Genomic DNA, 11,235 nt, shown 5'->3' with positions numbered 1-11,235 from the left:
TAAATCTTATCTTGAGTTATAAAAAAATACAGCTGTACAACTTCTCAAAATGGGCATCATTATATATATATAAAAAAATAAATAATCAGATACACATACAGTTGAAGTCGGAGGTTTACATACACTTAGGTTCGAGTCATTAAAACTTGTTTTTCAACCACTCCACAAATTTCTTGTTAACAAACTATAGTTTTGGCAAGTCTACTTTGTGCATGACACAAGTAATTTTTCCAACAATTGTTTGCAGACATTATTTCACTGTATCATAATTCCAGTGGGTCAGAAGTTTACATACACTAAGTTGACTGACCGTGCCTTTAAACAGCTTGGAAAAATCCAGAAAATGATTTCATGGCTTTAGAAGTTTCTGATAGGCTAATTGACATAATTTGAGACAATTGGAGGTGTACCTGTGGATGTATTTCAAGGCCTACCTTCAAACTCAGTGCCTCTTTGCTTGACATCATGGGAAAATCAAAATAAAATCAGCCAAGGCCTCAGAATTTTTTTTTGTAGACCTCCACAAGTCTGGTTCATCCTTGGGAGCAATTTCCAAACGCCTGAAGGTACCACGTTCATCTGTACAAACACCATGGTACCACGCAGCCGTCATACCGCTCAGGAAGGAGACGCGTTCTGTCTCCTAGAGATGAACGTACTTTGGTGCGAAAAGTGCAAATCAATCCCAGAACAACAGCAAAGGACCTTGTGAAGATGCTGGAGGAAACAGGTACAAAAGTATCTATATCCACAGTAAAACGAGTCCTATATCGACATAACCTGAAAGGCCGATCAGCAAGGAAGAAGCCACTGCTCCAAAACCGCCATAAAAAAGCCAGATTACAGTTTGCAACTGCACATGGGGACAAAGATTGTACTTTTTGGAGAAATGTCCTCGGGTCTGATGAAACAAAAATATAATTGTTTGGCCATAATAACCATTGTTATGTTTGGAGAAAAAAAGGGGGTAGCTTGCAAGCTGAAGAACACCACCCCAACCGTGAAGCACGGGGGTGGCAGCATCATGCTGTGGGGGTGCTTTGCTGCAGGAGGGACTGGTGCACTTCACAAAATAGATGGCATCATGAGGAAGGAAAATTATGTGGATATATTGAAGCAACATCTCAAGACATCAGTCAGGAAGTTAAAGCTTGGTCACAAATGGGACTTCCAAATGGACATTAACCCCAAGCATACTTCCAAAGTTGTGGCAAAATGGCTTAAGGACAACAAAGTCAAGGTATTGGAGTAGCCATCACAAAGCCCTGACCTCAATCCTATAGAAAATGTGTGGGCAGAACTGAAAAAGCGTGTGCGAGCAAGGAGACCTACAAACCTGACTCAGTTACACCAGCTCTGTCAGGAGGAATGGGCCAAAATTCACCCAACTTATTGTGGGAAGCTTGTGGAAGGCTACCCGAAACATTTGACCCAAGTTAAACTATTTAAAGGCAATGCTACCAAATACTAATTGAGTGTATGTAAACTTCTGACCCACTGGGAATGTGATGAAAGAAATAAAAGCTGAAATAAATAATTCTCTCTACTATTATTCTGACATTTCACATTCTTAAAATAAAGTGGTGATCCTAACTGACCTAAGACAGGGAATTTGTACTAGGATTAAATGTCAGGAATTGTGAAAAACTGAGTTTAAAATGTATTTGGCTAAGGTGTATGTAAACCTCCGACTTCAACTGTACATACATACATACATGTTTTTAAATGATATCTCCATATAATAGTGCGGTAGTCCAGTGATGATACTACTAGATGTTTTCATTACCTATGCAGAACTCTTTCTTCAAGACTGTGTTACCTAAGTTGGCAGAAACCTAAGTCAGCAGTAGTTACATTACAGTGATGTAGAGGTTGTTCTGAACTAATCTTAACACTAATTGCTCCTGTATGTCGCTCTGGATAAGAGGGTCTGCTAAATGACCAAAATGTAACTGATAGTTAGCCTGCAGTGCAGTCATTTCATCCCACGTTGTCCTCACTTTGTGGTCACCACCACCACTTACAGACAAAAAAAAGTCATACTATCTGCTACTTAAAGCAAAGTGAAACTACTCTTGTAGGGTCAGAAGACACATGACCAACACAGAACCTCTAACTGCAACAGGGTTCGTCAAGGTACTGTAAACCTCACAATACATTTTTCACAACTCCCTAAGTTGAAGTGTTTCCAATGTGTTACAGGGATTAGGTCACTCACTGTAGGTAGCCGTGGCATTATTCCATCATAAAAGTTGAACACATACTGCACCAGTCTGCAGCAACAAAGGTGCAATACTGGAATACCATGTGACCCAGGCCCTGAGTTAAATCGTCAGTTGAGTTCAGGTCTATATCTGAGAACATTGTTAGACTTTCTTTTTACTTACACATTTATTTTATATTTCCATAAAAGACGAAAAAAAGTGTATTTTCAATAGATTATCAAGATAGACCTGCTTACTCAAGAAATTCCAAGCACAGATATTACAAAACCAAAGAGTAATCTTGAATACATATAAACTAGAGTCATCTTAAATACATTTAAACTAAACTAAAGAGTTATCTTGAATACATATAAACCAACGGTGATACAATGGGAGAGTCTCTTTTGCATGTTCACATTTTTACTTCCTCATTCCAGCCATCTACAGTGAGCTCCAAAAGTATTGGGACAGTGCCATTTTTTGTTGTTGTTTTAGCTCTCTAATAATATTTGTGTGTCTAACTTTCTCACTCATCATTATTCAAGATTTATTCAAGATTATCCGTAACATCCACATTAATGTAGAAGTGTGATTATCCGTAGCATTCACATTAAATTTAGAAGTGTTTAGAAACATTCTATTCATAATAACAGTGACTCCAAATGGGACGGGGACTACGTACAAAAAGTGCTGTAATTTCTAAACTGTTCCCCCGATATAGATGAAAAAAACACTCAAATTAAAGCTGACAGTATTTAACTTCATAGTCACTGTATCATCATCATCATCAAGTCCAAAGTGCTGGAGTACAGAGCCAAAAAACAAAAACAAAATTAACTGTACCAATACTTTTGGAGCTCACTGTATTTCCTGAAATGTGTTTTTCTCCTCAGGGCATTAGCCAATGAGGTTGGACTCCTATCAGGAAACAAGGAAGGATTAACCTACTGTTCCCTGCTACACCTGGGACTCTAAGCATGAGTTCATGTATTACATAGCTACTACAATAATGCAATGCACTTGCACCCATATTGTAAAACTCAGTCAACCTTTGACTGAAACCAAGGTGTTCTGAGCATTCACAAGTGTCAATAACATCAAGCACTCACCCTTACATGTCATACAAAAATAATTTTATTAAATGGGCATACAAAACAACATTACATGAAATGTACAGTACACCAAACAAACATAAAATACAGAAGCCATACCATAAAACAGTCATTTATTTATTTCTTACTAGATTAAATCAAAAACATGGGTTATTGCAACAGTCTTTGTCTGGCAACTTTCTACTTCCACAGCTTGATAATGCAATAATCAACATGTAATAACATATATATATATATATATATATATATATATATATTTATTGCATGTTGATGAGGTAAGAATGTATTTTTTTATTTAATTTTTATTACATTATTTATAACAAATTTAGATAGAGTAAGTATTTGATCACTTGAATCGAATTATCTCCTGAATAGCAAAGCGGATGATTTCATTGAAATCAAACTGGATGTATTTTCTCCAGTATCTCTGGTCTCTGCCGAAGGTCTGAGCTGGGTAACATGGACTTCCTGGAAACAAAATATAGAGGGTGTTCCAGATGACTTACTAACACTATAGAGGGTGTTCCAGTTGACTTACTAACACTATAGAGGGGGTTCCAGTTGACGTACTAACACTATAGAGGGTGTTCCAGTTGACGTACTAACACTATAGAGGGTGTTCCAGTTGACGTACTAACACTATAGAGGGTGTTCCAGTTGACGTACTAACACTACAGAGGGTGTTCCAGATGACGTTCTAACACTATAGAGGGTGTTCCAGTTGACTTACTAACACTATAGAGGGTGTTCCAGTTGACTTACTAACACTATAGAGGGAGTTCCAGTTGACTTACTAACACTATAGAGGGTGTTCCAGTTGACTTACTAACACTATAGAGGGTGTTCCAGTGGACTTACTAAAGCAGACGGACACTGTAGTGCCTTTCCAAAATCAAGTCTTATTTCAACTTGGCAGTGTCAACATAGCTGCCATTGTTTATAGGTTTTTCTAAATAAACTTTTATCTACCCCCCCCCTCCCCCCTCCTGTATCACACACTGAAAACAATCAATAGGTTAGAGAGAGATCTGAAATATCACATTGTATAGTCTTAGGCCCGCACTATCGCAGCGTAGCTATGGATCATGGCCAAAACGTTGGTTCCTGTTTCAGTCACGTCTTTGGCCAAGTTTGTGTGGGTCACGCAAAAACACTAATGATTGAGCCTCCCACAATGTATGCAATGTCTGCAGGGTGCAGTGGACTGCATTAAAAACGGCACAACTGCGCCCATACAGTTCAAACACATGGCACTAAATAAGCCACCCCCCTAGAGACAAGGATCCAACATACTGTACCATAACACCCTGAAGCAGTTCTAGGTGTTCTCAAAAATGGGAAAACTCACCGATTCCATAGAATATTCTGGCGATGGCTCTGCCAGAGAACTTCTCGTCACTGCGGTTGCCCAGGAAACTCTGAATATCTGCTCTGATCTGACCCTCCCAGTCCTTCATCTGAAGACAAACACAAACCCATCAGAATCACAAATCACCTTCATTGGCGAAGTACATTTACTAGGCAGGAGTTTGACCTGGTGAAATGGTGCTGACAACAAACAGAATATACAGACAGAATTTAGACAAAATAATTTACACATAATCCACACAGTAAAAACAGAACAATTTCACATAATAAAAAAAAAAGTATAGTATAAACTTAGAGGATATAAAATATAAAGTGTGGAAATATTGTAAACTCACTACGTTCTTCTAAATGGGAAAGTCCTGTTTTACCAGATTCTGCTCTATTAGGTAATTCATCATAAGGGTACTTTATTAAATTTAGAATTAGATAAAGGCAATAGCTTCACTTACACTTGGTAAAAACCATCAGGGAATCTTAGGAGACACGAACCTTGCATTTCATCAACACCTCCTCGTCCCCTCCATCCTTCTCCTCCTGGAACTTCCTGCTCAGGTCCAGTTCTCTCCTCTTGTCAAAGTAATCCCCCAGAAGCCCTTTCAGCTTCAGGCTTCGGCTCTCGTCCAGCTCGTCCGTGCAGAAACTGCAGCTCTTGTATGCGACGCTGCAGAGAGACATACAGTGTGGCCCTTATCAAAAACAGAACTCAATGCAGACAGAGACCGTTCTACGTACAGAGTAATAAACGTCACCTGAAAGATGTACAGTAGCATAAACTCATCTAGAAATGTCTTCAAACATCCTCAAAGCACCATTGGGTTAACAGCTCCAATAATAACCTCCTAGGCCATGGTAACTCTGGTAACCAGGACTTTCCTCTATGGTCCAATTAGTTGCTATAATACTGTTGGAGTGTAACCTAGTGTTGGTATGAGTTCTGAATCCTGGTGTAGTGTAGGTCGGTGCTGACCTGCGGAAGGCCTTGAAGCAGGCTTTGAGCTGGTACAGCTTGGTCCTCTCCTGGGCCACCACCCTGTCATGGAGGAACTCACACACCCGGTCCATCTCATCTGGGGTCAAGTCACCATAGGAACGGAAGTAGAAGGACAGGTTGGAGAACTCCACCAAGACTCCTGGAGAAGACAGGAGATGTATGATATCGAGATAAGAAATGTATCATTATTAGTCTATTTTATCCAAATGTAACACACTCACACAGACACTTTCAATTCTGTGTGATCCAATATTATATTTGTAATCATCCCCATTTTTTGACTATGCTCACACACACACACACACACCTCTGTTTGTGGCCCACTGTAGTTGTCGGAGGCCTCTCTTCACCAGACCCAGCTGCCAACCCATAGTGTCTGCCACCTCCACCACATCAAAGTCCAGCGAATCACAGGTCTCCACTCGCTCCCCTGCCATCCGTTTCCGGGCCAACACCACGGCAACAGGTGGGCAGCTGCCAATCAGACGGCACACACCAAAACAGTTTAAGCACCTTTAGGTCATCCACATTAGTCATCCATTGCCTGTACACGAAAACACCAAACCATTCACATGGCAAATGTCCTGCTGCCTTTTTGGACCAAAATAACATAACGAGTATGAAATACACACCTACAGTTGAAGTCGGATGTTTACATACACGTTAGCCAAATACATTTAAACTCAGTTTTTCACAATTCCTGACATTTAATCCTAGTAAAAATTCCCTGTTTTAGGTCAGTTAGGATCATCACTTTATTTTAAGAATGTGAAATGTCAGAATAATAGTAGAGAGAATTATTTATTTCAGCTTTTATTTCATTCATCACATTCCCAGTGGGTCAGAAGTTTACATACACTCAATTAGTATTTGGTAGCATTGCCTTTAAATAGTTTAACTTGGGTCAAACGTTTCGGGTAGCCTTCCACAAGCTTCCCACAATAAGCTTCCCACAATAAGTTCCCACAATAAGTCCACCAGCTCCTGACAGAGCTGGTGTAACAGTCAGGTTTGTAGGCCTCCTTGCTCGCACATGCTTTTTCAGTTCTGCCCACACATTTTCTATAGGATTGAGGTCAGGGCTTTGTGATGGCCACTCCAATACCTTGACTTTGCTGTCCTTAAGCCATTTTGCCACAACTTTGGAAGTATGCTTGGGGTCATTGTCTATTTGGAAGACCATTTTGCGACCAAGCTTTAACTTCCTGACTGATGTCTTGAGATGTTGCTTCAATATATCCATATAATTTTCCTTCCTCATGATGCCATCTATTTTGTGAAGTGCACCAGTCCCTCCTACAGCAAAGCACCCCCACAGCATGATGCTGCCACCCCCGTGCTTCACGGTTGGGATGGTGTTCTTCGGCTTGCAAGCTACCCCCTTTTTCCTCCAAACATAACGATGGTCATTATGGCCAAACAGTTCTACTTTTGTTTCATCAGACCAGAGGACATTTCTCCAAAAAGTACGATCTTTGTCCCCATGTGCAGTTGCAAACCGTAGTCTGGCTTTTTTTATGGCGGTTTTGGAGCAGTTGCTTCTTCCTTGCTGAGCGGCCTTTCAGGTTATGTCGATATAGGACTCATTTTACTGTGGATATAGATACTTTTGTACCTGTTTCCTCCAGCCTCTTCACAAGGTCCTTTGCTGTTGTTCTGGGATTGATTTGCACTTTCCGCACCAAAGTACGTTCATCTCTAGGAGACAGAACGCGTCTCCTTCCTGAGCGGTATTGACGGCTGCGTGGTCCCATGGTGTTTATACTTGCGTACTATTGTTTGTACAGATGAACGTGGTACCTTCAGGCATTTGGAAAAACTTCTGACCCACTGGAATTGTGATACAGTGAGTTATAAGTGAAATAATCTGTCTGTAAACAATTGTTGGAAAAATTACTTGTGTCATGCACAAAGTAGATGTCCTAACCGACTTGCCAGAACTATAGTTTGTTAACAAGGAATTTGTGGAGTGGTTGAAAAACGAGTTTTAATGACTCCAACCTAAGTGTATGTAAACTTCCGACTTCAACTGTACATATACAAACACAACCTAGCGAACAGGACTTTGTTTGGTACAGCTAAACAGTCTACTGTAACAGACTGGTCAGGTGTGGGGAATGACTTTGCAGAACTTGTTGAATAAGAAACGCACACTGTTTTTTTTTTGTCTGTTGCACACCGTTTAAACACGGTTTTGCTACATTGTGCACTGGTGAACATGACCCTGGTTTTGTGATGTTGTCCTACATCTTGGTGAGTTTGCGGAGTTGATGCGGGCCGTTGTAACAGACCAGCTTACAGGCGGAGAGGGTGGGGTGGAGCAGCTCTACCCACTGCTGAGGGTGCAGCTCCAGATAGCACAGCAGAGTCTCCAAACCTGGCAGACACAGAGATAGACTTCAAATGATTCAAATGCTATTGTAAATACAGTCTGGAAAGTATAGAAAAGATGACTCTGATGTCTGAAGAAAAGGCGGTGGAGAGTCACTGGTCTTGACAGAAAAAGCTGAATTAAAAGTGGGATCTCATTCTAATTACATATTTACTGTTTTCTGATCCTTGAATAAACTATCCGTTTGTTTTACTTAAACAGACAAAATATTTAACCTGCCCTGTGTTGGGTATAGTGAGGTACCTACCTTCCTCAGTGATGTCCAGGGCTTCCACAGTGTCCTGCATTGGGATGGCCCTCTCATGGGTGTGACACACCCTAGTCGTGGGCCAATCATCACCTCCCCCTGTCTGCTCCTCCTCTTCATGTTTGCCATCCGCTCTCTGGGGAAACGGAACACTTGACTCTGGTGGGTGTTTCTGCTCCCCGTCCAGTGGTTGAAGAGTTGGTACATCCTTGTCCTCGGTAGGGATTCTGGCCTGTTCCAACTGCTCGACGGGGGTGTTCTGACCAGTCTCCGTTATGTGTTCCGGTGTTTCAGCTGGTATCTCACCACAGGTGTCCATCAGTTCAATCATCTCGGAGTCATCAACCTCCTCCTGAGCCTAAGATATGGTTAGAATAATTAGATTATGGTTTCAATGAAAAAAAATAATACTGTTTGGTTTGTGCCTGATACATCTTGATAAAACAACTGTTAATCCTAAACCTTAATTGAGGTTCACATTGCAGACAGAGAGAAGGGAAGAAAAAGTTGAATATGTAAGTATACCAACATTACCCTGGCTAGGTCCTGCTGTTTCTGGTGGATCTGTCTGCACTTGCAGGGAGGAAACACCTTCTGCACCAGCTTCTTCACAGTGTAGTGGTCCACCGTGTCCGCATAGATGTGCTTCCGCAACTCATGCAGGTCCCCTCCCTACAACAACACCAGGCAAGAACGTAGGATTACTCAACATAATGAGCATACATATTACATTTACATTTTAGTCATTTAGCAGACGCTCTTATCCAGAGTGACTTTTTTACTTTTCATACTGGCCCCCCGTGGGAATCGAACCCACAACCCTGGCGTTGCAAACACCATGCTCTACCAACTGAGCTACATCCCTGCCGGCCATTCCCTCTCCTACCCTGGACGACGCTGGGCCAATTGTGCGCCGCCCCATGGGTCTCCCGGTCGCGGCCGGCTACGACAGAGCCTGGATTCAAACCAGGATCTCTAGTGGCACAGCTAGCACTGCGATGCAGTGCCTTAGACCACTGCGCCACTCGGGAGACTGAACTCTCTCACTACATATCATTCAATAGAGCGCCAAGACATATGATAGATAGATATATGTGCGATTAACCTAATAATTCGAACTAAAGTATTGTTGCACAGACACTGTACACTACTCACCAAGTATCAATTCATCACTTAACTATTACTTACTAGACGTTGTCATCAAAACATTTGAATTGGGATAAAAAGTAAATTAAAAAGTATCAAATAAATAACGACTGAAAAAAGGAGAGAGAAAGAGAAAGAGCGAGAGAGCGCGAGAGCCTTACCTCAGGATCCAGGAAGAGATGACAGTGGGCCGGTACCCCATCTCTCCCTGCCCTCCCGATCTCCTGCACGTAGCTCTCGAAGCTCTTGGGCATGTTGTAGTGCACGATGCCGCGCACGTCCGACTTGTCCAGGCCCATACCGAAGGCTACCGTGGCGACCACAACGCGCAGCTCGCCACACATGAAGTTGTTCTGGACGCGACGGCGCTCAGAAGACGACATGCCGGCGTGGTAGGACTCAGCCATCCACTTCAGAGGCTTACGGATCTTCTTCCTGGCTGAGGGCACACAGCAGAGAGAGGTCAGGGCCCGTATTCCCAAAGCTTCTCAGAGTAGGAGTGCTGATCTAGGATCAGGGGCCTTATGTATCAAGTGTCAGAGTAACAATGCTGATCAAGCATATCTATATAATCTGATTCAATAGGATCAAAAAAAAGGGAAAACTGATCCTAGCACTTTGATGACACTTTTTGACTACGGCACCAGAGCAACGCAAAATGTCAATTTTCCAAAATTCCTGATCCCCTATTGTCATCAAGGTATGATTCAAGACAAGATTCAGCCCTTTACCTAGACTTCTGTGAATATCATCATCCCAATATAATATATATGAATGTAACATCCAAATCAACCCAGCTCCAGCCAAACCCAGACAGACAGGTACCCAAAGCTCTCTTTTTCTTCCCTACAGGGTTGTCGTCTGCCTCCTGACAAGCGCTATTGTTAGACTCCTTCAACAGCACCCCCTGCAGGCAGGTCCTGAGCAAGGCAGATATACGGGACGTCTCCTCTCTCCTGGTGCAGTAAACAATGACGGACTCCAAAGACCCAAACCGCTCTCCCTTCAGCAGACACACCAGGGCCTGGACAGGGGACAGGACACACAGCGTCAGACCTGGGTTCAAATACTATTTGTTTTCTTTCAAATACTTTAGCAATGCTTGATTGGGCTTTTCCTGACACAATGAAAAAGGATTAAATTGTTTGTGTGTGTGGTTGGTATGCATCCTACCTGGTCCTTGTCTCGGTCCATGGAGACAGACAGCTGCAGGTTGTCAGGCACGGCGGTTGAGCGGACAGCAACACCGTCCTGGTCAGTAATGCCCAGGTGTTGAGCGATGTTCAGGGCTGTGGACAGGGTGGCGGTGGCCGTCAGACCCAGCAGGCAACGCACGCCCAGACGGTCCCTCAACACCTAGGAGATGGAACGGAGGTGGTTGGGTGAACCATGGTCGTGTGATGAGTAAACTTGCCTAAGACCTGAAGATCTAGAGTGGCTTGCGAAAGTATTCACCCCCCTTGGCATTTTTCCTATTTTGTTGCCTTACAACCTGGAATTAAAATGGATTTTTTTTTTTTGGGGGGGGGGGGGGTTGTATCATTTGACTTACACAACATGCCTACCACTTTGACGATGCAAAATATTTTTTATTGTGAAACAAACTGAAGTATAATTACAAGCATTCCATAAGTGTCAAAGGCTTTTATTGACAATTACATAAAGTTTACGCAAAGAGTCAATATTTGCAGTGTTGACCCTTCTTTTTCAAGACCTCTGCAATCCACCCTGGCATGCTGTCAATTAACTTCTGGGCCACATCCTGACTGATGGCA

At 42.3% G+C, this 11,235-nt stretch overlaps 1 protein-coding gene across 2 annotated transcripts in view; it reads right to left on the bottom strand.

Annotated features, from left to right (window-relative positions):
* Nucleotides 1-3,323: 3,323 nt before the first annotated feature.
* Nucleotides 3,324-11,235, bottom strand: part of LOC121586768 (ATP-dependent DNA helicase Q4) — a 30,396-nt gene continuing 22,484 nt past the window's right edge. For both annotated transcript variants that reach the window (XM_041903738.2, XM_041903739.2), the window contains exons 15-25: nucleotides 10,634-10,816; nucleotides 10,286-10,484; nucleotides 9,622-9,899; nucleotides 8,849-8,986; nucleotides 8,315-8,672; nucleotides 7,923-8,052; nucleotides 5,983-6,149; nucleotides 5,652-5,814; nucleotides 5,174-5,345; nucleotides 4,665-4,773; nucleotides 3,324-3,784 (exon numbers count right to left, since the gene is read on the bottom strand). In XM_041903738.2, the coding sequence (XP_041759672.1) occupies nucleotides 3,663-3,784; nucleotides 4,665-4,773; nucleotides 5,174-5,345; nucleotides 5,652-5,814; nucleotides 5,983-6,149; nucleotides 7,923-8,052; nucleotides 8,315-8,672; nucleotides 8,849-8,986; nucleotides 9,622-9,899; nucleotides 10,286-10,484; nucleotides 10,634-10,816 (2,019 nt within the window). In that variant the 3' untranslated portion in view covers nucleotides 3,324-3,662. The remainder of the gene's footprint in view (nucleotides 3,785-4,664; nucleotides 4,774-5,173; nucleotides 5,346-5,651; nucleotides 5,815-5,982; nucleotides 6,150-7,922; nucleotides 8,053-8,314; nucleotides 8,673-8,848; nucleotides 8,987-9,621; nucleotides 9,900-10,285; nucleotides 10,485-10,633; nucleotides 10,817-11,235) is intronic.

The sequence above is a fragment of the Coregonus clupeaformis genome, chromosome 17 (assembly GCF_020615455.1).
Source record: "Coregonus clupeaformis isolate EN_2021a chromosome 17, ASM2061545v1, whole genome shotgun sequence".
In the NCBI taxonomy this organism is placed as follows: Eukaryota; Metazoa; Chordata; class Actinopteri; order Salmoniformes; family Salmonidae; genus Coregonus; species Coregonus clupeaformis.
Note: the sequence above shows the minus strand (reverse complement) of the source record. Positions and strands in the feature narration are given on the sequence as shown.